Raw genomic sequence first — 25,623 nt, forward strand, 5'->3', positions numbered from 1 at the left:
AGATGCAAAATAACCTGCCTCGGGCACAAGGCTGCTAGCTAGTGGAGCTCAGTTTTCCTAAATTCCCCTCCCTAGGTGGGAGTGTCGGTGGCTTTTTCCTTCGTCCCTCTCCGTCTGTCCGCAGACACTCTACAGTTAAACAGCAGAGTAAGTAAGGAAATGGTTCCGACTCCAGAAAGGCCAAGAAAGGCATCACTGATCTCAATTATCTTGATCCCGCGACTGCGTAATTATTTATCAAAGGGAGGTTCTGACTAATTCTTTCCTCTCCAGCCAGGCTGATTAGTGGAAAGCATAATCTGCAGCAGAGGGTGGGAGCCCAGTGGAAGGAGAGAATTGGAGGAGAGAGGGAGAAAGATGGAAGAGAGCACTCGCCTCTCAACAGACCCTGGAGACTGATAAGAGCTCGCATGGATAAAATATTTATTTTTCCATATGTTGCAGAAAGCACTTCTGCCACTGTATGTGTGCAATATGTGCGAAGGAGTGTGAACTGTATACATCCAACACCACCGATCTGCCTTGTTCCCGTGCATTTAACAGGCTTAATACCTAACAGCGCATCCATATGTTTTAATGCATATTTCTCTGCAAAAACAATATGGTCTAGTTTGGGACGAGCCAGCAGCCTCCACAGCCTCACTCACTGCTATGTTTCAGCCCTCAACTTACTGCCGGGGCCAGCACAGGGAGAGTTAAAGACCAGAAGGTTCTGCCGGCCAGCTCAGCTGCCCTTCACCTTAAACGCCTTCCTGGTTCTTAAAGCAGCCTTTTTCTCATAACAAAAATGTTCACAGTGGGGAGATGAAAATGTTTTTGTTCTTTGGACAATTGGGACATGTTCAGTCAGAATGTCAGAACTGACCGTTGAAAGGCGGGTGCCTGCGGCCACACTTCTCTCTCTCTCTCTCTCTCTCTCTCTCTCTCTCTCTCTCTCTCTCTCTCTCTTTGAATGCAGAGCTGCACCAGTGTGGCGGGAGGAAGTGCACAATGATTGGCCTGTTTTTCTGTAGAAGTGTTCAGGGTACACCCAGTTTTGCTTTGCATATATTTGCGAAACATCTGCCCTTTTCTTGTTCTGAAGTCTCTCTCCCTCACGGCCCCTTTCTCCTCTCCCCCGGGTTTTTTCTTTGTTGTTGTTGTTGGCTTCTCTGACTTCTACGTAGAAGTTTTCATTTTCTGGTTGAGGGACAACCTCATCAGAGTGTATAGTTGAGAGAGAGAGAGAGAGAGAGAGAGAGAGAGAGAGAGAGAGAGAGAGACAGAGAGAGAGAGAGACAGAGAGAGAGACAGAGAGAGAGAGAGACAGAGAGAGAGAGACAGAGAGAGAGACAGAGAGAGAGAGAGAGAGAGAGAGAGAGAGAGAATATGAATATGCACAGCAGGCGGGGAGAGAACAAACTTGAAAGAGACTGAGAGGCCAGGCCAGAGAGAGCTTGGCACACCAGCCTTTGGCATGGTGACCAGGAGGAAGGTTCTGGTAGTTTAGGCTCTAAAATACTGCCTGGAGTCAGCCAGTGTGCTGCTGCCCTCTACAGGCGCCAGGGGATAGTGCAAACTACTTAGACTTGTACAGACATGTCCTCAGATGTGCCATGTTTATACAATCCCCTTTATGCAACCAAAGAAGGCATTTTCAGTTAATTACAAGAGAGTTTGCTCTTTCCTCCTTAATAAACCACAAACTGAAAAAAAAATTGGTCATAGAACAGCACCTGTGCATGTCAGACAGACTGCTGTTTTGTGTTAACGCTTCTTGGCTTCAGAAAAAGGAATCCCAGAGAATTATAAAAGAGGTTGGAATGGGAGAGGAAGTGCTCCAACGGACAGTGTGCAGGGCTCTGGTCTGTGACGTTGGAGCACTGCCGTGGTAAGAGGAGAAGTGAACTGGCAGGAAGCAAGGAAGGGAAGGGGCCAGGCAGGTTGGGTTTGAATGTGTTCTACTCGCTGAGGTGGCTACAATGTCCCTGGGCCATGGACAGCCACCAAAGGTGGTCCTGGACATAGGTGGGGCACAGAAAATCAGGCATGCATCAAACTCTAATTCAGGACAAGAAGTAAGGGCATAAGCCGTGCAATTTCTCCAGAGTTAGACCTCATGGGTGGCTTGGCAGTACACTGGTGCAAGAGTGTGCTCTTAATTCCATGAACCACATGTCAAAAGCTAGCTGAGGCCTTGTCTGTAAACATAGAGACCATTTTTTTTTCTGCTACATAATGATGGCCATTGGTGTTTTGTCCCTATATTTAGGTGACTTACAAGGACCAGCCACTCTTACTAAAGACTCTTCTTGTAATCAATGAAAAAGCAACCAATCCAGGTTGATTCCCCTGCCGCATAAAATGAGGAAGCTTAATTGAGATTCAAACTAGGACTGGTCTCCAAGTATATTTAAATTTCAGCTCTATTTAATTCTGTCAGCAAACAGTTCGCAAGTGGCTGCTGTGTATATGGTTCACAGTATGGAATTATGGAATAGGCAGTAACCCCAGGAGGACAGGACCAAGATTGCTCAGCCTCTGTGGCACATCACAGCCACTTAGTCTCTGTACCGAGAGTGTGGATGGGGGAGTGGGGGAGGGGAGCAGAAAGGCGGAGTAAAGAAAGGGATGAACACCAGAAATGGGACAACTGCTAAGACACTCCCCTTCCACAGAAAGCCCATTCTCTCTGAGAGCCAATAGCACGGAACTGTTAGTGAAATAAAGAGTTAGTGAGTAAGGCAGGAATCCTGCAACCACTGAGGGATCTCAGAGTGATGCAGAGAGGAGCCATCCTGTCTGAAAGAGGGGAGTCACAGCAGTCTAGCATAGAGACGGCATTTAATAAGTGTGAAGGAAGGTTCCTCTCATTTCATCGGCAGAGATGAGAAAAGGCAGTTCAAAGCAAGGACAGTAATGAGTAAAGGTAAAGAGCCAAGAGTGTACATTCCAGACCCCTGGGAATGATAAACGCACACCAAGGCAGCCAATACACATGGCCCATGAGATAAGGTAGGGCAGATAAGGAACTGTCCTCAGATTCCAGGCTGCCACGGTGCTGCGGGATCGAGTGACTGGAAAGCAGCAGAGCTAGGGTCTTGGAGGAAGGAGAATAAGTCAGCAGCGCAGTAGGGAAAGCATTGAGGCTGCCGTCTGCAGAGGGAGCAGGCTGGTGAAGACAGCTGGGCAAGCTGGCCACGGGGCAAGAGAAAAGTGAGCAAGGGGCTTCCAGCCGATGGCAGGCCCCAGTGGCAGAAACAGGCCCCTCAGAGGAAACACTGCTTCTCCAGGGGAAACAGACAGTGGGAGGGGGCAGTTAGACAGGGAAGACTTTGATTTTTAATCCTTTCTGAATCTGAAAGACCAGAAGAGCAGATCCTTGGGGGTCCTGATAGGCACAGGATTTGAGGGTTAGCCCCAGACCCCCATCAGCAATGAATAAGGCACTGCGGCTTGTTTCTGTTATGTTGGCTTTCTCCACACTGAGAAATATATCTGAAAGCCCCCAACTCCATCCTCATCTTTACCACGCTGTCTCTGCCTCATGCCCTCTGAAGAAACAGATTTGATTTCACAACCTGTTGGACTAAAAACACAGCATACTAATCATAACACCATATTCTGCGAGGGCAGATTTGACTACCCAGTACAACACATTTCAATACGAAATATTCTGTATACAAGTCCAAAGCCATGCTCATAGAAACAAGAACATGGAAACACAGCAATTTACAACAGATTATGTACCACACATAATCTATCCAAAAAAAGGGGGGGGACCCATACTCTATGGTAGCATAGTGATAGAAAAAGACACAAAGCCACAGAAACTGGGGACATGTTCAAGAAGGATCTCATCCCTTTTGGGGTGTCCATGCGCTACATAAATGCCGATTTGCTAGTTATCATTGATTGTCATGGAGAAAAGGATCCTGGGCTGACTGATAGCTGAACTATTTCACATTCTGTTCCTCACTAAATCACACCACCACCATTCTACTCCCTATCAGCAATCTCTTCCTCAGAAGGCACATAAATACCAGTCATGCTCCTAAACTCTGGGAGCCTATACTAAACCAAAGAGCATGGAGAATCTTAAGGCTGGGATGGAGAGAGAGAGGGAAGGGTATGTGTGAGACACCATTCATCTTTGCCTCTTAGAACCTACACCATCTTAATCGCTTTTCACTTCCTACTTTACAGTCACCTCTGCCACTACCCCTTCCTCTGGACAGCCTGCAGATGGAGACTAGGATTTGAAATTCTGTGTTGCTTTCACATAAAACTAATAGTAACAGATTTAAAGCTAGAAGGAGCGTGTAGGGCCTTCTAATCCAAGCCCTTTATTTTGCAGATGAGGAAACTGAAGCCCAGAGAAGTGAAGTGAGGTGCCCAAAGCCACACAGCAAGTTGCAGGCACAGCTAGTTCCGTAGCTCAAGTCTCCTGACTCCCAGTCCAGTGTTCTTCCCATTACTCCACGGGTCCTGTCTCTAAGCTTCCTGACAAATGCTAGAACGGTAAACCTCCACTAGTATTTTTCCAGACCATGTTAAAAATCTAAGGGGGGAAAGGATGCTTTCTTGGATAATGTCAGCCATACGTAGCTCAAGCTGTCTAAAGTTCTGGGACAGGGTCTTTTTATACAGCCAACAGAGTCCAAATGTGGTGCTGTTTGCTTGGCCCATATGCTTTCGTGTGTTCCCAGTTAGGCCATTACTGGAGGGAAAAAAACAAGAATCAGCTTGTTTTAAAACAAGGGACATACTGGACTCCCTCCCATCCCCCTTCAGAAAAAAAAAATCAAGTTATCTTTAACAGATTCTAAAAATGCCTTTTCCCAAATATGCAGTCAGTTCCTTCAAAGGGCCCTTTGTTTATTCTCAGGAAGAAACCCAAGACAGCTGAAAACCAGAAGGCATCTGAGGAGAATGAGATTACTCAGCCGGGCGGATCCAGCGCCAAGCCGGCCCTTCCCTGCCTGAACTTTGAAGCTGTTTTGTCTCCAGCCCCAGCCCTCATCCACTCGACACATTCACTGACAAACTCTCACGCTCACACCGGGTCATCTGATTGTGAGTACCGCAGTGAGGTGATGGTGTCTTCCCAAAGCTTGGCGCCGTGCTTCCCCCCCACCCCCCCACCCCAGGGTTCTGGCTGTTTTGCATTCAGAGCAAGCTGTTTCCATTTGGTCTTCCAAAGTAGCCAAAAGTAGCATGCCACCATTTTGATCCAACCAGCATCTATATATTTTCAAAGCCAGAGAATATTTTAAAGCCAGGTAACCAGCCACTTGGCCTCCGATTGGTGATTAATTGCATGTGACCCTGTTCTCTTTTGAGACATTAACTCAAGAAAAGAAGTGATATGCCACTTCCTGGTGTTCTAGCTCTCGGTAACAGCACTTCGACCAACCGTTACTAAGTAGAATAACCAAATATGGACCTCAGAAGGCCAGTGAGACACAAGGAAACAGCCATTTCCAAATTACATAACCCAAGTCAGATTTGCATTAGTTATTGGAATCTCATGTAGCTTGGCTGAATTTCGGTCTTTCCAGTTCTTAATTTATTTTGAAGTGGTTAAAGGATGGCATACATTTACAGAAGAAAAAAGAATGGCTTCCAAGAATTCAAAAGCCACCCAGACTTCGAATAGCCAATAAGAATGCAGGTTAAAAATATTTTTTAATTAAAAAAAACTGCCTACAAGCTAAATTTGGAAATGGGCACTTAATGCAAGTCGTCACTATTGAAATCACTTCTTTGCTGTTTATTTTTGCCATCTTCTCACTAATCTAGAAGTCACTTCTTAAATTCTATTTTAAGGAAGTTGGTAGATCACGTGAGGAGGCTGTTTTTTGTGTCTGAAGTGTAACCCGGCACTTGAGAGAGGAGCACATGTTGACAATACCAAAGGACACAGCATTCCTGTTAGCTAAGATACCCAACAGCTCTGGGAACTGATCTCTCCACAGGACGGCTGGTAACAGGCAGAGAGCCGACATGGGGATGAGTTAAATAGACCAGGAAAGCTTTATTACCAAAAAGGACTCCATTCATCCTGCTCCTCACAGACAAAATTTAAAAAAAAAAAAAGGAAAGGAAAGGAAAGGAAAGGAAAGGAAAGGAAAGGAAAGGAAAGGAAAGGAAAGGAAAGGAAAGGAAAGGAAAAGAAAGGAAAGGAAAGGAAAAAGGAAAAAAAAGAAATCTCCATTAGGAAATGAGATTCCAAATCTCTTGCTATTATTTTCTGGCAGAAGAAATATAAAATTCTGCAAGTAGGACAAAGGTGAGTGGGTCTAGGAGACTCCTCCCCCACTCACTTTGCCATCTTAGCCTCTAGATAAGGGGGTATGAGCTGGGGCAGGGGCTGGGCTGTAGCCACACTCAACTGTCACTAGAGAATGGGAACAAAGTGAGATCCAAGTTACTCAGGCCAAGTGATCTGTACCATCAGACTACGGCTTCTGTTTAGATACAGGGGCAGAAGCAGGGACTTGTTGCCTGGAGCATCTTGGTAGTCACCTAGTCATCTTTCTTGCCTGGAAGTCTCCAGCCTAACAGTAATTACAGGAAGAAGTTGAAAATAACCTGGCACGACGCCCATAGACATGTGCACACTACACTGCCCCTGCCTTCCAGAAAAGTGGCCTTTGGAGCTGGTGAAAGGCCTGGAGCCTCAGTGTGCACACCTTCCTGGCCTGGCTTTCTGCCATACCTATGGGGAAGACTGCCTAGGATGGCCCTAGCCCAGAAAGCTGGTACAAACCAAATGAATGTCTTTCCAAGTGGAAAAAGCACTATGCTTCACATACTGTACAGCAAGCATCCTCCGGCTAGGCCTTACATGCCCTACTAGCCTAGCATATGTAGAAGGAACAGCAGGACAATGCTGTCACTGCAGACCCCTTGGAAGCCAGAAGAGCAGAGCTTAATGGGGTGTCTGAATGCAGTTGGAAAGAGACCCAACCAGGAGGAGAAACCTAATCTCCAGCTGTCTAGAAAGTCACTTTGATTTTGCCATTAAGATGTGTAAGTAAGTCTCTGCACCAACCTGTTGTTGAAATTGGTTATAGTTCTCTCCAAACGTGTTTGGATTGTAGTTTGTCCTGATTTGAGCCTACACTGAGGGGAAAATTGTTTTTAGGAAAGATTCACAGAAATCTGTCCATTTGGAGGTTGCCTGAGAGAAGACAGGAAAGGAGTTTATTTTAAGCTGTTAAATTTTTTGGATGCTCTTCTTGCATTCAAGAAGATTTTTTTTTTTTTACTTTCAAATGTCATTCTTACCATAGATTAATTTAAAAGCCTAATTTCTTTAAGGTAAAATATTCAGTTCCTATTTAGAATGAACAGATTTGGGGCATTTAAAAATAGTGCCCTTGACTTGTTAGTCCCTTTAACTTGAGGAACATTCTACCAGTATGTGGTATTCTAAGCTTTCACAAGCGCTTGAATTTCCATAGCACCTTTTTGTTTTGTTGTGTGCTTAGCAAAATTATTCTTAGTCATGACTTAATGGCCACTTCCAGTCCATCAGCATGGTTCCTCCCAATTTACAGATGAGACAACTTAGAAACCTGACACCTAACTAGGAAGGCCTTGCCTGCAGTGCACTCATGTAAGTGCCAATGAGTGTTTATGAATTTGCTCTTCTTCTGAGCATGCAGAACTCATGGCTCAGCACACAAAAATGGCATTCCTGGCTATCCACGGGCACCTTGGACATGAGTGGCTACTGGTCATGGTGATGTGGTCACCTGACAAATCTTACCCACAGACGAGAATTGACCTCTACTGTAACTAGGAAAGGTGGCAAGCCATGGGGCTTCTGCATGCACTGAAGTAAAGATGGTCAGTCCAGCAGCTTAAATGGTCTTAATGATCAGTTGGCAGCGTATTCCAGTGTGCTGGGGGCACTTCCTCCTTGCCCAAAGAGCTGGTGATGTTCAAAAGCAGAAGTAGCTTTATTGAGATGCTGCTATTATCTTGCCACAGAAATGCATGCTGTTTGGCGGTGCACTTCCCAACACAATTTTCTCTCAGCAATATTCTGCCATCTCTGTGGGGCTTGTCACCTCACCACCATTTCTGAGAGCGTAATGGCAAGCAAATTCAGATGACAATAATAGAAGGCATTACGGTGAATTTGGGGATGGAAAGAGTGCAAGAACCCTAGGTGTTTGACAGAGCACTTAACCCACCTAACGGGCTGAGTGGAGCCAAGCTCTCCCTTCAAGGACTTAAGTAGGACTAAGCAGTCAGGAGAGCAGAGGAAGCCCGTCCTGACAACTCTCGAGTGTAGACATCACAGTCATGCTCATGTGGTAGACGCAGCCACAACTTTTACTTGCATATCCCTTCCATTTTTGCCCCCCATCTCCCATGAGGCTCCCATGGTAGGAGGAAGGGCTTCTCCCTTTAGTGGTCCTCGGGGCTCCTGCTGTAGAGCTGCATTAGTTTCTGTCATCGGAAGCTGGAAGCTGACATCCGTGGTCACTTACCTTCCAGACTGTCTGGTTTTTCTGTCCTTGCCAAGATGCATTTACACATTAACAGTTTTTATTTATTTTTAATTTAACCTTTACACAGTAGCAAACTGTTGTGTGGGTGGGTTTAAGTTTAGCTGTGTAGGTAGCATGGTGCTGATGGGGCTGCCTGCTGTCGAGGAGACTGTGGGCTCTTCCTTTCCTATCTCCTGCGCGCTCTCTCTCTCTCTCTCTCTCTCTCTCTCTCTCTCTCTCTCCCTCCCTCCCTCCCTCTCTCCCTCCCTTCCTCTGCCTCTCTCTCTCTCTCTCTCCCTCCCCCCCCCTTTTCCCTTCACTCATCCAACGCCCTGTGATTAAATTTTTAGTACACTTGGATCATTTTGAACTTTTAAGCAATTTCTGAGAGAACAAAACAAAGAGGATTTTTATGGCAAACTCCATTAATGCCACATTAAGGCTGACATTTTAATTACCCCCAAGTCAGGAAATGCAAAGTTCAGGTTCCCACAGCAACAGAAACTGTCCCCTTGAGTGCCGAGTGCAGCATCCTAGCCCATGCTTACACAACACCGGCATGAGGACATATGTGGAGAGGAGCAGCCTTTATCCTTTGTGTCTCTTCAGTAACCACAGTTGAGGACATGAGCCTTTAGCACCCCTCCCCAAACCATCTCTATGTATTATCCTACATGCTCTACATGTGCACACAGACAGGATTAAAGTTGCTGTGGGGACATTAACTCTGGTTTCCGGACTTCCGTGCCAGTCACATTTAGACCATAATGTTGTAATTTTTGGCATGTAATAAATGTGCATTTCATGTACACAGACAGAAAGAAGCATAAAATGTATTTTAAAGAGCAATTAATTACTAACTTTGTGATTAAAAAACATTTGGTGCATGTTCCTTCCCATTTAGCATCAGCTGCTGGTCTTAGCCAGGCCTAATAGATGACATACTGTGTCCCATCCTGGATCTCAGATGTACTTACTGTATGTTCCTGTTCCTCTAGATAATTAATTCCTTAGTAACGCTGTAGGGGGAAAACAAAATGGAAGGAATATGCACGCATGTAAATAGGGTAAGGGAGACTCTGAAGGAAATGATTCATTCCTGCAAATAAACCTCTGAGTCCCTGATAAAGAGCCAGAAATCTGCTAAGTGGGTGGAGACAAAGGTTTCTGGCCACCTTGGAGCATCTGGTCCTGGGCCGTAGAACAACTTAAAAGCAGATTTTTCCCCCCATGAATTCCAGGCTTGGCCAGTGGAGGAGTGATTTCCTAACTCTTTAGGCTTCAGAAATTAAAGGTTAGTTTATTTTCTAATGACTGGCATCTGTTTTCAAACTGGGGGGGGGGGGGGGGGGGTTAGGGCAGGCAGTTGTAAAGAGTTCAGGTAAAAGGTGGGCTTTGCAAAAGAACTCCTCACGCAGCAGACATAGTTTTTCCTCCCGCTACACATTACTCTGGTTGACCCATTTGTGTTAGGAAGGGCATGTCTCAAAATAACTGAACAGGTTTCTGAGTAAACAGAATTATTTGCAATACATTATGGCAAAATGTTTGGAAATGCAAGGGCTTGGGTGTGCAGTGAAAATCAGGAGACATAAAAACTGCCCTGGAAAGGTATGTGGTGGCTTAAGGCCCAGCACAGCCTCCAGCAGGGCATGCTCAGTGAGGCCCCTCCTGCTATTTGCTCATTGTTCCCTGTCATGCATTCCCTTTTGCTCAGTTTGGTTGCATATGGTATTTAACCTTTAAGAAAGAAACTTCAGTCTTCCAGAGCTCTGACTTGCTGTACTTGGGCTGTCTCTAAGTGTGAATGTATGTCTGTGTGAGTGAGAACTGCTCAAGGAGTTTGAAGGCCTCTCTGGCAAATTTGACTGCGTGTTCAGAAAGTTTCCAATCGGAAAGCTGATTCAGTATAAAACCTTCCAAAAACTTCCTGAGGCACCTGTTCACATGGAAAGATTGGGTTTCTGTTGGAGGTGCTCAGAAAGCGATGTTTGTAACTGAAGATCTCTGTTTGGTGTGCCAGAAAAATGAAAAACATTTTGGCCCCAGAAAACCTCTATAAATGTTCAAAATGTATAATCAAACAAAGACTTCATTTGGATTCCGATGCATGTATCTCAGCAGATGTGTCTAAACTAACTGGAATCCCACAGGGGCAGCTGAACTGGATTTTGGTATGTCTTGATAACTGAAAGAGTTATTCTTAGACCTTGCAAGGACAAAAATGGTCCATCTGTGAAGAACCGTAATAGAGACATGGCAAAAAACAGCATCCTCTGAAAGAGTTATTTATGGAATTTAGGACAAGTTGGACAATCCTGAAAACATTTTGGGGTCACACTAATTTGCAGGAGAAATGCGGCCAAAATGGAAAGAGGGGTAACAAGCACAGATAGTTACTATCCTATGGCCTGGATAATTTATTTTCTGATAAATCATATATCAATTAAGTAGTAAATAGGGCATCTGTACTGTACCAGGAGCTGTGGCTGCCTCCAGAACACCCGAGTTCTTTCTCTTCCGAGTGCTACGAGGAGCTGAGCATTTACCTTCGTTTCATTCCTAACCGTGTAAACTGAGTTCCTGCCATTCCATTAGCTGAATATACGTGGGTTTCGTTTCTTTAGAAGAGGCTTTCCCTTTTTGAAGAAGTAAGTAAACTGTGAGCTGGTTAACAAGTGCTATCTTTAGAGTTGTTGTTATGGCCTGTTACACACCTCTTATTCAGGGGTCTGAGTGGTGCAGAGTGCACCTCACAGGTTAGAAAGCCAGTTGGTTTTGTTTGCTACTGCAGCAGCTGCTGCTGCTGCTGCTAATGCTGCTGCTGCTGCTGGTGGTGGTGGTGTCTTTTTTCTTGCTCTGATTTTCTAGAGTTTGTATTTATTGTGTTTAAGGTCATACTTTTTCTTTTTAATTACATCTTTGTAGTCTCTTTTCTTCCATTCACTGAATGTGGCACCTGGTCCAAGTCTGCTTCCGAGAGAGCTTACTGTGAAGGGCAGACTCAGGACTGCTCACCAGTCGGTGACTGAGTGTTCTGAAGGCAGAGGGCCTCAGGCCAGGTGTTCCGCAGGACAGTGTCTAACAAGCTTCTCCAGGGCTTGGAGACTTGGAGTCTTGTAATGGAGAGGAATTACCATGAGAAAGGACGGCTGCCTGACAGGGTGGTTCAAAATTCATCCTCGCACCAAGACCTCGGCATCCATGCACTTGTTCAGGCCTTACATGTAGAGTACATGTATGTTGTGTATTCATGTGGAGTTTTACTGAGTTCCATGAGTACCCAAAAATGAAAACTAGCAGAGCCAAGAACCTTAATATTTAGTCTATGTCTTCAAGCCACCATTATCTTAGAACTCAGAATGGTTATGAAATACACTATTATTCATTAACATCTCATTAAGTTTATTGAAGAAGTTCCAATTGACCTCTTTTGAAAGGTGAACATAATTTCATTGAATATGGGGCATTAGGGTAAAGAATGACAGGTTTGCACCCGAGTTCAAAACTACAAAACCCTCAGGAAGGGTTTTTAAGGGACTTTTCACCATCAAAGCTCTGTGTAGATAAGATCTAATTTAGCAGCCAGTATGTGGATCGTGCAGGGATGGGAGGAGCCAACTGGAAGAGGAGAGCGCCCAAGAGACATTATCAGTAGCTCACACTTTAGTGACCTGAAGGGAGCTGGAGATAGGAGTAGAGACCTGGGGAGGTAGATTCATAGACTGAGATGAGGCTGAGAAGGGAACTTCTCAGAGAGGACTCCAACAAGGTAGCAAAACCGAAGATTTAGGGATTTGGGCCTAGTGGAAAAGGCCTACAATCCAAGCTACTCGGGAAGCTACTGCAGGAAGATCACAAGTTCAAGACTCCTACAGTCAAGGTCCAAAAACACAAACACAAACAGACAAGCAAGCAACCGAAGGAAGGGACCTCCCCACCCCCAAAGACAGAGCTTGGTGACGAGGGTGTGTGTGCCATGCACAAGGTACTAGGTTCAATCCCCAGCAAAGGGAGGGGCAGATTTCAGAAATTAGAATAGAGATTATTTCATACAGCACAAAACATAAGACACGGGGACATTCCCAGTAGAAACTGAACAGTGAGTTCGAAACGGGGTCCTAGATTAAAGTAGAAATATTGAAAAGTAGGGGTAGGAAGCCCTTTGGACAAGAGGCCAGGATTTATGCCGTAAATACAGGAGTAAACTTCAAAGAAGACTTCGTTGAAAGAAAAAAGGGGAAATAGAACCTGAGGAATGTTTACACTGAGTGATAAGAAGAGAACAAAGAATCTTCAAAGGAGACAAACAAAAAAGATCTGAGGAGAAGGCCAGGAGAGTGAGGGGCATAAGGGAGGGAACGAGTGAGCTACAGACCACAGAGAACAGACAGTGCAAAGATCACCTCAGGCTTTGGAACTTGCCTGTCATGAGAGCAGAATCAGCCTCCCCACTCTCTTTCTCTCACACACACCCTTCCATGCAGAGGAGTTCGGGGACAAAGGAGATAAGTGGTAAATGAAAGAATGTTAAAGAACTGCAAAGGTGGGATCCGGAGTATCCTTACGAGGCCAGAGTTTCAGAAAACAAAAATCAAGAAGCACATAGGAAGGAGGACTCCTCCATGGAAGGACCAGTGAGAGGGAACTAGATCCATCCATAGTGCAGATGTGAGTGCACAGCCCAGTGAGGCAGTGAACACACCTGCCCTTTCCCCACCGCTTTCTTTCCTTTCTGCTGAATGAAAACTAATGTTTTCTAAGAGTTGTAGGATGTCTTCTGTGGAAGACTTCACCTATACCCACTTCATCTGAACATTTAGCTGAGGACAAGTATCAGATACCAGAAGTATTCAAATTCCTTTAAAGTGAATTCCTCTCCTGAGGGAGCCTGTACAAATGGCCACATAGTTACCAGTAATAGCACACACTCTTCTGGATCAAGCATCATGAGCATCCCCAGCTTCATTTGGGGCAAGGAGTTTAAACCCTGTGTGCTAAGACACCACGTTAGGAATTTCAAGATGTGATTACCAGATTAACCTCCCTATGTTTCTGTTCCCAGCACACATACTGGGCAGCTCACAAACTTCTGTAGCTTCAGGTACAGTGGGACCCGTCACCCCATTTGGCTCCAACAGGCTCCCAAATACACACACACACACACACACACACACAGAGAGAGAGAGAGAGAGAGAGAGAGAGAGAGAGAGAGAGAGAGTATTGATAAATGTTCTCCAGCACACCTGCCTCCTATAAGCACTTTCGGCAAGGATATTTCTGGCCCCCTCCCACTGGAAAGAAAAAATTAGATGCAAAGGCCTTAGACCCCACTGTTCCAGAAAGTGAAGCTCTCTTAGGTCTGTGAGCTCCCTGAGAAGAGAACGCATGCACATGGGGTCAGAGAATTCAGAGAAGGAAAGAGCAGTGTGTCCAGATCATATCCCAATCAGTATCTGTCTCCTTGAACCTTTGCTCCAAGAGTTAAGTCAAATGCAAGAAGTCCTATGCGAACATTCAAATCTAGCATGACTCCTGATAAAGGGTGAGGAAGGTCTGGTAACAGACACTACAGCAGTGGTTCCTACCTGCCTAACACTGCCACCCTTTAATACAGTTTCTCATGTTGTGGTGACCCCCAACCATAAAATTTTTGTTGCTGCTGCTTCATAGCTGTAATTTTGCCTCTGTTAGGAATCAGAATATAAATATTTGATATTCAGGCTATTTGATATGTGATCCCCAAATGGGTTGAGAACCCCAGGATGAGAACAGCTATTTCTTGGGTGTGTTATTTGTGGGCTAAGATTGAGATCATGTGTTGTTCAGGAAGAGATTTCTCAACGCCATGGTCTAGTTATACATGGACTTTAGTCTATGAATGCAGTTTAACACACTTCTAATTACCGTCCTCTATTGTGATTTCCTTGTATGCATGGCATCTACACATTCATAATATACATGTCCCATGGGCTATTGTGCAGACAGATTAGGTGCAGGGTTGTATGGAAAGCTCCAAAACTGCACCCGCACCAGTGGCTTTGACCTTCAGCTAGTACCTCTTCCTCTTCCTCTTCCTCTTCCTTAGCTTCAGTTGCTTCCACTTTTATTATTCTTGTATTTTTTAAGCAGCGTCTCATGGTCCAGGCTAGACTTGAACCTTGGATCTTTCTGCCTCCTCCTCTGGAGTGTGAGGATTACAGGCAGGTGGCACTGCCATGCTTAGTGTCCATTTGGGTGTTTTAGATTATGAAGAAAATGTCGACTTGAATTAAAGCAACCTAAATGACAGTTGTATCAGGGCCCAAACTTCCTGAGAGCCACTGAAACTCAAAAACCTCAGTCTGTAGAAGAAATGGCTTCAAGTGCCCCTTCTGGACTCAGGTCTCTGTGGGTCAGGAAGTCTCTCCACTAATCTTCTGGTGGTTGTTTTGACCTCTAAAAAAACAAATAAACAAACAAACATACAAACAAAACACCTCTACATTTGTTGATTTACTTTACTTAAAATGGAAAAGGACTAATATTTAATAAGTACCCAGTCTATGTCAAGTACACTGTCAGCATCCTTATAAAACACCACATATCATAGATAAAGAAATTATCTGGTACTCAGAAAAGTTTAAAACAAAAAAGCCTTCCAAATGTCTTTTTTCTTGGTGTGAGAAAGCTTTAAAAAATAATATGATAATGTTGAATGATAACATTACCCAACTGAGTTCCTGGTGCTCACCTGCATTCGGATCAGTGAGAGAGTTTCAAATAATGGGAAATGGAATGGAGAGGTTTACTCTCTCCCTCAGATGCCAGCCTGCACACACCCCGTGTAAGCTTCCCATGGCCAGATTCATGAAGATATCATAGATCAAACCTTAAAACAGGCAGACCATTGTTCTGCCATATCACAGAGCCTTCTGCAGAGAGAAATCCAAGCAAAAATGTGCGTGTATACACATATGTATGTATGTATGTATACATGTATTATGTATGTATATGTATGTATGTACACATACATACATATATATCTTTAAAAGACAGTCTTCCTGATGACTTTAGAGTATTTTGAGATCATTCAAAATCAGGTGCAGTTAGAAAAAGTAAATGTGTTTGATGAAAATGAGAATTATTCTCAGTTACCTGGCTTGGGTACCATTTTCATTTCTGAAACAGTTTGCAATAGTTAGGAGGAAAATAAAACCTGAAGAATAAATTCAATGAGGCTTGCTGACTTTGTCCCTGCTTCCTGTCCTGTGGTACCCACATAGTTTGGGGCAGTATGTGGAGAGGTTTTAGACATTTGCTTCTCTTTCTTCCTGAGTGTTTCTGCTGGTGGGTGTAGAATTGCAAGGACACACATGGAGGAACTTGATCTTCAAATCTTCCAGTAATAGCTGCAGATTGAAAGCCAAAGCAGATTATGTGCAAGTCTGTATACATCCCAAGTCAGAGCTTTAAAATGATAACTTACTGAGTCATGAGTTCTGCATCTTGCATGCAGAATTTCTTAAATCACATGTTGATGGCTAATCAGCAGAATCCAAAGACGCAAATTAGATGGTACAATATTTACAGAGAAAATATATGTGTAGCTCACAGAGTAACGATCCTCACAGTTACCATCCCACCCAAAAGGGAAAAAAAAAAAGAAGAGGCAGCAGCAGCATTGCAATCTGAACTCTCAGTATTGTAGCCAAGAAGGGAGCCCGTCTAACAGTAGAAGGAACTGAAGACAGAATATTTTTGGTAGCAGGGGTCCAAACCCTCTGAAGAGTCAGAAGCAGCACTGCAAGGTGAACCATTCCTGTTATTCAAATAACATAGCCAGTATATGTGTGTGTCATATAACTTTTAATATTAATAATATATTCTTATATAATATATAACTCTCAAATAATCTTAGAAATATATATGGATGCATATATATATATATATATATATATACTTTAAAAATATTTGAGAGCTTCATATGTGTATATAATGAATTTTAGTCATTTCACACATGCACACACCCATTACCTTCCCATCCTTTTCCTTCTCCCTCTGAAACTGTTCAATCCCAGCAATGCCCCCCTCCCTCCTTAATGTCTTTTGTGTGTAGTTATGACTCTGTAAGTTTAGTTACAGTTTCTTGTATGGGCAATGGTGACAGGTTATGTCATGGAGCCCTGGTCAGCATTAATTATCAGTAGTTCCTTAGGGAATCATGGAGTCTCATGAGCCCCTCCTCTGACCATGAAGAGATATTGAGGCACGCACTCTTGTACAGGACTGATGTGGATACCTGTTGTTGCAGTGATATGTCATCTCTAGAATACCTCTTTTGCGACACACCTTCCAGTCCTCTTCCCTTTGATGATGTTCTCTGAGTCTTGAAGAGGGCGGTAGATGTCCCATTGAAGTCTCAGCTCTCTTGTGTCTGCTTAACCACTGCCTACTGCAAAACAAATCTCCCTGATGAAGGCAGCCCTGATCTGTGTGTGTAAACATGACTGTTTAGAAGGCAGTTTGACCACATGTCCATTTATCCGAGTGATGGGAGTGTGTTTCCCTAGGACCGATGGTCTCCCAGCCACAAGCTTTGGACAAGGTTTACTGTATCAGAATGAGCTCCCTCCTTGGAGCAGGCCTAAACTCCAGTCAGAAAGGGGTTAGCCATAACATCCATGCTCTGGCAGCTTTAAAAAAAGCATTACATGTGAGGAGGGGACACACACATACTCCACAGCATGTGTGTAGAAGCCAGGGATAACTTACTCGTTCTTTTCTTCCATCGTATAGAGGCATGGGTTGGACTCAGGTCATCAGCTGGAGTAGCAAGTATCTCCATCCACTGATCCATCTCAAAGGCTCCTTGCCAGTTCTTGTAACTCCTTATTTTAATAATTTATTATTTACTTATTCATACATTCATTTTTGTCATTCTGGGAAGCGGACCTGTTGCCCCACACTTGCTAGGCAGTTGCTGTGCCGCTGAATGGTCAGCCCCAGCTAAAATGTTGAATGCCTGTTTTATCCAGGCAAACTCTGCTGTTGTCCATTTCCTCATCTCTTGGATCCAGTAAAGTGCTTAGCCATAGTAGGTGTTCAGCCAGTGTTTGCAGAATGGATGACTGAAGGAGATAGGGCAGCTCAGGGAACTGTACTACTGAGCATATTGCAGGGTTATAATATTGAATTGAATTTTTCCACTCAGCAGACCTACATAACAAAGTGCATCCCAGATACCCTCAGGTTTGTATGCTGGGAAAACAGAGTGCTTTCTCTTGATCATAGACCGCTACATGTTTTGATTTTAATAGCAATATGGCAGGGTTAAGGTCAACTTTGTAATATAATCTGGTGCCTGTTTGTTCATAGATATGAAAATAGATGTTCTTCACAAGATGCTCAAACAGATGATTGGGTGAAAGCTCTAGAAAACCTTGCAATAACTAAAAGGAAAGATCTCCCACTTCTGCTTTCCATCACTGTCAAATGGGGTACAGTTTTGTGCAGCCCCAACCATTCTTTCTTGTCTCATCATCTTCCCAGGTCCAGTCTTTGTCTGGCGAAGGCAGCATATGACTGTTAGTATAGCAAGGAGATGGTTCTTGAGAAATCCAGCCCCCACACACAATGCTCCAGAGCTCCTCCCCTGGGAATGGCATGATTGGATCCGCAGCAGGCAGAGCTGGCCCAGGGAAATAAGAGCTTGGCATAGAATCTTAGGGCCCTCCTGCTGGAGGGGCCCTCAAGAGAGTTGCTTCACACCCACCCTCCTTCAACTGGCTGGACAGTAGAAAGATGTGTAAGAAAACAAATTCCTGGCTGAATGAATAGAGGATTAAGTGAACGAGAGATGAGTCCCCTGTTCCAGAAGTCTCTGCCATCCCACTTGAATAGAAAGGCTAACTTTGAAGCCACTCTGTTCTCCATGGCATGATTTTGTATATACTCAGCTTTGGAATATGGTTGCCATCTGCTGCCAGTACATAAGACTAAGGAAGTATTGGGGTGGGTAGGAGGAGGCTGGGAGGAAAGAAAGAGACACTTAAATGAGCTAATGATCTGCTTTGTGTTGGAGTCTAGGTTTCAGAACATCAGTTCCGTACTGTAAGAACAAAACACCAGTGTGTCTTAGGCCACACCAGGCGCCGGCACATCAGATAAGGCCCATGCTGTGTAGTGTTCAGCCACTGAGCCTCAAGAAGTTTTGAAAGTGAAATTAGAGGAGCAAACCAAGGAAGCCAAAGTGGGAAAGCTCTTAGGGTAAAATATGATCAGAAGGACTCTGCAGATATGTGTCTTCGAGGTTACAGTAGTTCAAACATGACTCTACTAATTAAAGACTTGGAAAATAGTCTCAATCCTAGGAACTTAAAGATCTTTAAACTAAAGTGGAGACTTCTCCATCTACTGCAAAGGCATTGTGAAGCTTTTGTACAGTCACAGGATGAGAGTGACCCAGCTATTGTGCATTGTTGTGCACTTAACTATTGATTAAGAGCCATAGATTGCTGTCCTGGCAGCAGGAGTGGGTGGTCTTTTACAAGCAAAAACCCTGGTAAGCAAAGCCAGCAAAGGCAAGACCATCTATCTCTGAAAAGCAGTGAATAGCTCAGAGAGCTTCCTCTTTCCCTGATATTATCTGTATAAATTACCAGTTATGGCACAGGATCATGTTGATAATTTATATACCAAAATGACATGCCAAAGAATAATAATTAAGCAGAGATGTACACTAGTGAAAAAATTATCCCAGCGAAGTTTACTTTTGAGAAAGATTAGCTAATTAGCCAAGTATGACATTTGAAGGCAAGTCCCCTTCTACTCTTAATAGTAGCTCTGTCTCCACTTTGAGGAGTTAGCAGGATTGTAGGGCAGAAATATTTTCTGGCGTGAAAAGGAAAGAATTCCTTCATTACTATAAGCAAAGTGAGGAGACAGGGAGAGTTGTGGAAAAGCAGAAAATCAGATCAGCACGCATAGAAAGTGGTTGCAAGAGCATGTCGACCTCAGAGCCCTAGAATGACCAAGCCAGGAAATATTTGTTGGCTGTACAAGCTTTGGCCTTGATTCGTATCTGCCATCAGAGCGAAGTCATCCACAGCTGTGATGCAACCACAGAATGTTATTAATGTCCTCAGCCCCTCTCATATGCAGTCTCTCATCCCAGGAGCCCAGTGTGCCTTAGGACTCTGCTTGGCTTCTCCCAAGACAACCCCATGGAGCATAAACATCTTCATTTATAGATGAAATAACTGGTCCACAAAGGCCCGACTCTGTTCTCTGGCTTCAAATGTGAAATGATTAATAGTCATGATGCTGACCCAGCACGTTGTGCTATTTTTTACATTATTTTGGGCTTCTCAGACAAAGGACATATTTTATCTTTCTCATTATTATTTTTAATTACTTTTCAGAAAAGTCAAGATAAAAAAAAGAAGAAGAATCTAACAAATATCCCATAGAGATATTTGGTATTTTCTCTCTCTCTTTTTGAGAATAAATTAAGATCTTCTCTGCTTCTCTATGCTGGATCTCTGCAGATAGTCACAGTCTCATGCCAGTTTTCAGAGGAATAAGGGCTCATTCTAATGGCTGCATCACAGTCCCTTCTGTGAAGAAACAGCCTTTTAAATTCCTGTCTGGACACTGAATAACTTGTTTTTGGTTTAAAAACTTTTAACAGTTTGACCTGAAAACTTTTAAACATTACTAATATACAACCTGGTTGTGAGTTTAGCAATAAATTTAGACCCAGTATGTGAAAAGCCAAAGAGAAGACTAGTGGCTTTTATTCTCCCTGGTGACCTGCACTAAATGTTGCATATTTACTTTGTAAATGAGGACACCCAGTGGCCAGCAAGTGAAAATATTCTAAACAATCCCCGACACTGTTAACATAAATATAAAGAGCTGTTGTCAGCACCCATTGATAGATAGCTTCTAGCATCTACTACCAAGCACTGGTTTCCCTGGGTCAGGCAAGAGTGGAGCCTGATAATTTTCTACCTCACTTTCCAGACTAGGTGTCTCTTTCCCTTTCATATAAACGTGGCTCGCCATCTTTGGCATCCACTGAATCGTCAGTGGCAGAAGGGCCTAGTAGAATATTTCTTAGGACAGATGAAGTCAGGAAGTTGAGAATAACTTAACAGAGATCAGAAATAATAAACAGATGAGTGTGGTTTAAAAGAAGTGAGGTAAGTTCATAAACCATAAGTTCATGGTGAAGACAGAGCCATGGTTATTAACTAATGAGAGAGTAAGGAAATTAAAAACAAAACCCAAGAGGAAGAACAGATGTGGGCCACCAGGGACTAGAAGGACCTCCTGGAACAACGGGTAGGCTCACCTCAGAGCAAATGAGCCCTGAGCTCCACTTATTCTCAGCAGTGTCTGTACAGTGTCTGTTATGGAGAAGTAACCAAAGAGAACACCTACCCCTTTGGGGGAATGTGTGGGACAGTGTCAGGGATCCAGTTAGCAACCTGTGTTCTTTCAGTTACAGTTAGAGTTGTACTTGTATTTGCAGTAGGTAAGGTAGAGCTGTCTTATGGCTGTAAGACAGGCACAAGGGAAAATGGGGAAGGCATTAACTTACTGTCATTATAAACTATCTAGTATGTGTGTAAAGTACAGCTATATTCTTAAACATTCAAATATGTGAACCATTTCCTTGTTTTTCTTAAGAAAATTAAACCTAAGACTCCTGGGTGACCAGTTTATATAGAAACCTAATGAAGTCTCAAGACTGTCTTCCCCTCCCCAGATTTGTACAAGACATGGGAAATCTAGGGAAGGGGTCACATCCTTGGTCCATAGTGAGCTTTGTAGTTGGCATTGCTTGACTCTCTGATCCTTTTGGCTTCTAGGAACTACTCCACTCTCTGTGGTTATAGATGCCCTCAACATGGAGCCTGAGTCCCTCGGATCACTCTTTCTCTCAGAACAGTTAGTGTCCCTTTATGTCTAGCCCCCCAAAATATGCAAAGACATTTTCCACAAAGGCTTATGTGCAAGTTGACTTGTTTCAGTTCTCTTTTGTTTTGTCTGTGAGAGCCTTTGCTGAGATAGGGTCTTACCACATACCTTGGACTGACAAGTCTCCCACCTCAGCCTCCAGGATGCTGTGACCACAGAAATGAGCCATCGCTTGCTTACCTTTAATATTTTAAAGGAAGATGATGATTTTTCTTCTCAGTAATATTACCTCAATCTGACTTCAAAGCATCAGACTCCCCCCTTCATATCCTAGAAAGAGTCCTAATTAGTTCCCTTTAGAAGACCAAATTGAGAATGAAAACCCTTCCTTGTAGGGATTAATAAACTCTGAAACCACAGCTCTTTTGGATGAGGGAGCCCATGTCCATATACAAACACTCAATGCTTCTGATCTACAGGAGGAGGAGAAATGGGACTCTCTTATAAACGCCTTCTCATTCTATAACAACAAACGAAAATTTAATAATTCTACTTATACCTCCAAACCAGTGGAAAGCAGGAAAAGGAAGAACTCAGCATAAACCCTAGTAATCATGTGAAGTGTCCCAGAGAAAGGAGAGTTGTAAATAAGTTTCAGGGAAGGTTTGTAAGGTTTGGTGAGTGGAAAAGCCCAGTGACTTGAGAACTTTTGTAAGATGAGCAGAAGGAGAGAATGTGGAGTGAGTGCAGTCGGGAGACCATGGCACAGTGGTACTTAGCTGGTCTAGCACGCCCTAGACTCCACCAACAGCAAGCTTCCATCCTAGCCCCCAAGTGAGTAATGAATACCATATAGGTGGAAATCTGCAAAATGACCAGGCTCTTGAATCAGTTCAAAGATTCTGTTTGAGAATACAATGAGAATCAAATTAAACCAACCTGACAGACATGAGACAAGACTGTAAGAACACAGGTAAGGCGTCATAGAGCTCGGTCCTTCTACTCCAATCCATGAATACTATTGTAAATATTATAGCACTACAGAACAGGGTATGGAGATAGAATAATATTAAAGCAAACTTCTCCTTATGAGCACAACTGTGAAGTGTGCTTTCTGCTCCATTTGGTCAGCAGCGCTTCCTGGAGCTTTTGAACTCTGTCAACACTTCTGCACTAGCTTAGCATCATCTTCTTAGCACAAGAAAGGAACCTACCTGTTCGTTTTAATTTTATTTTAGATTTTTACATTTGAAGACACTTGTTCCATACTCCATACATAATCTAATATACTCATTAGATTTTGTTACTGAACAAGATATGGCCATTTAAATGCAAGTCTATAATGTGCATGAAGCTGATTCTATAATGGGTCACCACAAGTGGGCATCTGAGTTGTAGCTACTTACTGTCTTAAGGTGGCCTACACAAAAATCACCTCTGAGCTGCCATTTGACCATTAATCTAGCAAAGCATTGGGGAAGGAGGCCTGTACTGTTTAGTAGGGGAATGCATAGATAGCAACTGCAGTCCCCAGCTTCCATAGGGAAAGAGCCCACCTCCTGCTGCCCACAGTGCTGCCTTGGATTCTCATGGTCATGTTGGAGCTAACATTGTGTTCAGAAGACACAGCAGAGCAATCTGAGCGTGAATCTGAAGTTCTGCTTTAGAAACATTCAGAACAAAATCGCAACAGAGTTTGGAAGAAATCAATATCTTGGAAGCTGTGTGATAATTTCATTGGGAAAGATTATTTACCTGGCACCACAAGATCTTATATCTCACTCACTGAAAGCTAGATTAAGGGTTTCCTAACTCACAAATTAATTTCTGCAACTCTTACCAGTTGATATTTTCTGAAAGAATGGTATTCTAGAAGACTGCAGTGTCTCATTACAGTCACTGAAGTGAGGATTCTATCTTTCCTGTTTAAAAAAAAAGAGAGAGAGAGAGAGAGTGCATGTTGATGTGGAACTGAAAAGGAGAGCAAATGAGTAAGATGTGCTAGCTTCTATATAAACACATTTTAAAATTTGAATTTCTTTCCCAGAAAAAAGAAAGACAACTTCTCAACGACACTGACTATCTAGGTCCCTCTTTAAGGCCTTTCCAAATCCAAGCTCAGACTGGAGAACTGTGAAAATTTCAGTACATTCTTCGGCTCAGCTTTTTATCCCGCCCACGGATACAGTATCTCTGTATTTTTGTTCTCCAGATTTAGTGAACAATGAGAAAGGTTACAATAGGGCAGCAGCTAAATTTGTAAGGAAAGAGCTTTAGGGGGAAATGCAATTCCTGAAAGGCGCTTCAAAGGTTTCTAGTGTGAGAGGATTTAAAGACATCAACCTTAGCCTCCATTGACTTTTCTCCTGGTCCCAGCACGGCTTCCCTCCTCAAGAAGCCATTTTATTTCAAGTCTGGGCAGAGAGCATAGGTGTTCTTCAGCATGTCTGGAATTTTCTGCTCATGCTTTTATTCTGAGAATTAAAATATAAGCTTCCACAAATACACAGCAAGACAGTTAGTATCCACGTTTTAGTCCACCAGAATCAGAAGCTCAAAGCAGAGGTCCATCCTGCTCGTTGATTCTACTAAGGGTTATCTTGACTGCGTGAAGGACTGCCCAGAAACCCACGAAGTATTATCTTAGGTATGGTGGCAAGTGTACTTCCAGAGGAGCTCAGCATGTGAGTGTGAGTGGACAAGGTGGGGATAGTTCTCCCCCAGTGATGGTGCGTCCTTAGGCATCCCCACCTGAGAGCTAGGTAGGGCTTGCTTCTGCTTTGGATATCAGAACTGTAAGCTTCCTTGAGTTTGGATTCCAGGCTTATACCAGTGGCACAAGCGTGCATGCTAGTTCTGAGGCCTTCAGACTCACACTAAGCCATACTCGGAGAATCCCAATGTCTTCAGCCTAGAGATGATCTGTCAAGACTACTCATCTGTCCTAATTCATGAGCCAATTCCTTGAATAAATCCCCTCTCATATGTCTATTGCATATCCTATTGATTCTCTCCCTCTAAATAACTCCAACTAATACAAATTTTGGTATCAAGAGTGACTCTAGAGGAACTGAATTTTTTTTAGGAACTGAATCTTAAGGATGATTTGTGTAACTGATTTTAAGGATTCTAGAACTGACTATCTGATTAAACTACAAATTCCTAAGGGTTCTAGTTAGTACAGAGAGCACCAAGAGACTGTGGCATGAGTTGTAGGGAACGCAATATTTGATACCCCTGGCTCACTACTCATTAGAAGCAAGGAGTTTAGTGACTCTGTCTATTGTACTTTCAGTCTGGAGAACCAAGAAATGTGATGCTGATCAGTTACAAATCTTCAGGAATGAGATGTCTTGGCTCGAGCTCCACATAACTTACTGAAGTGTATCTGAACTCAAAATGTCTCTCCTACATTTCCAATAGGCAAACTGCTGATAATAAAGCATGCCCTCGTCATTCAGTTGGCTGAACTCTAACAGACTTTGAACCCAGCCTTTTGTGGTGATAGCACACTGTTAAAGTGAGGACATTAGTTGAAAGGTATGAGGTGGAGATAAGGAGAAGGAACGAGGGGATCCTTAGCGTTAGATTGAAATGTGTGTGAAGACTAATGAGGCTGGGGACACAGAGCTCCTAAGCTCTGAGGAGACACGTTTGCCAGTGGGCATGCCCTCTCTCCATGTTCTCTCCCCATCCTGTGCCCTACAACAGAGTGGCCTCTACCCACTGCCCTATGGCACGGCAGCTGGTCCCTCCCACCCCTGCAGATGGCTACTCACCCACACAAGGATTGGCTTTTCCCTATCTGCCTGCAGGCATTGGCTGGCATCATTGCCAATGAAAACATCAGTGATCTCTCCTGAGAAGCCCCGAGCAGGAGAATGCTGCTTCTCCTCAGGCCTGGCCTTCTTGGTTTCCACCCTGAGATCTAAATTCAAGTCAGATCAGAATTCCTAAAGTGCAGAACAAAATGTCACCCTGAGGTGTACTGCAACACAGGAATCATGAGATGCCTGCTTTATGCAGGCAGGAGTCTGGAGAAATCTCGTGTGGGAAACATGAGAGGCCAGGCTAAGTAAAGGGGAAATGAACTTATAGCAGCCTGAATGTGTTTTTTTAATTGAGATTTTTTTACAGGTTGTGTTAAGGATCCATACACAGACATTTCAGTTTGTACACAATTCTTAACATATGAAAAAGGTCTAAAAGTGACATGTTGTGATTCTTAATA

General features: G+C 43.6%; 1 protein-coding gene across 53 annotated transcripts in view; it reads left to right on the forward strand.

The window, feature by feature from the left end:
- Zbtb20 (zinc finger and BTB domain containing 20) overlaps positions 1-25,623 on the forward strand; it is a 758,704-nt gene that overhangs the window by 697,005 nt on the left and 36,076 nt on the right. For 31 of the 53 annotated variants that reach the window (XM_030249219.1, XM_011245985.3, XM_030249218.1 and 28 more), the window contains one exon: positions 4,868-5,055. Coding sequence is in view for 46 of the 53 variants with exons in the window: in XM_011245985.3 (XP_011244287.1) it covers positions 4,868-5,055 (188 nt within the window). In the remaining 7 variants the exon portion in view is untranslated. Of the gene's footprint in view, positions 1-4,336; positions 4,501-4,867; positions 5,056-25,623 lie in introns of all 53 variants that reach the window. The other 22 variants (XM_030249208.1, XM_017317093.2, XM_030249210.1 and 19 more) reach the window with 1 other exon arrangement.

The sequence above is a fragment of the Mus musculus genome, chromosome 16 (genome assembly GCF_000001635.26).
Source record: "Mus musculus strain C57BL/6J chromosome 16, GRCm38.p6 C57BL/6J".
NCBI classification, from domain to species: Eukaryota; Metazoa; Chordata; class Mammalia; order Rodentia; family Muridae; genus Mus; species Mus musculus.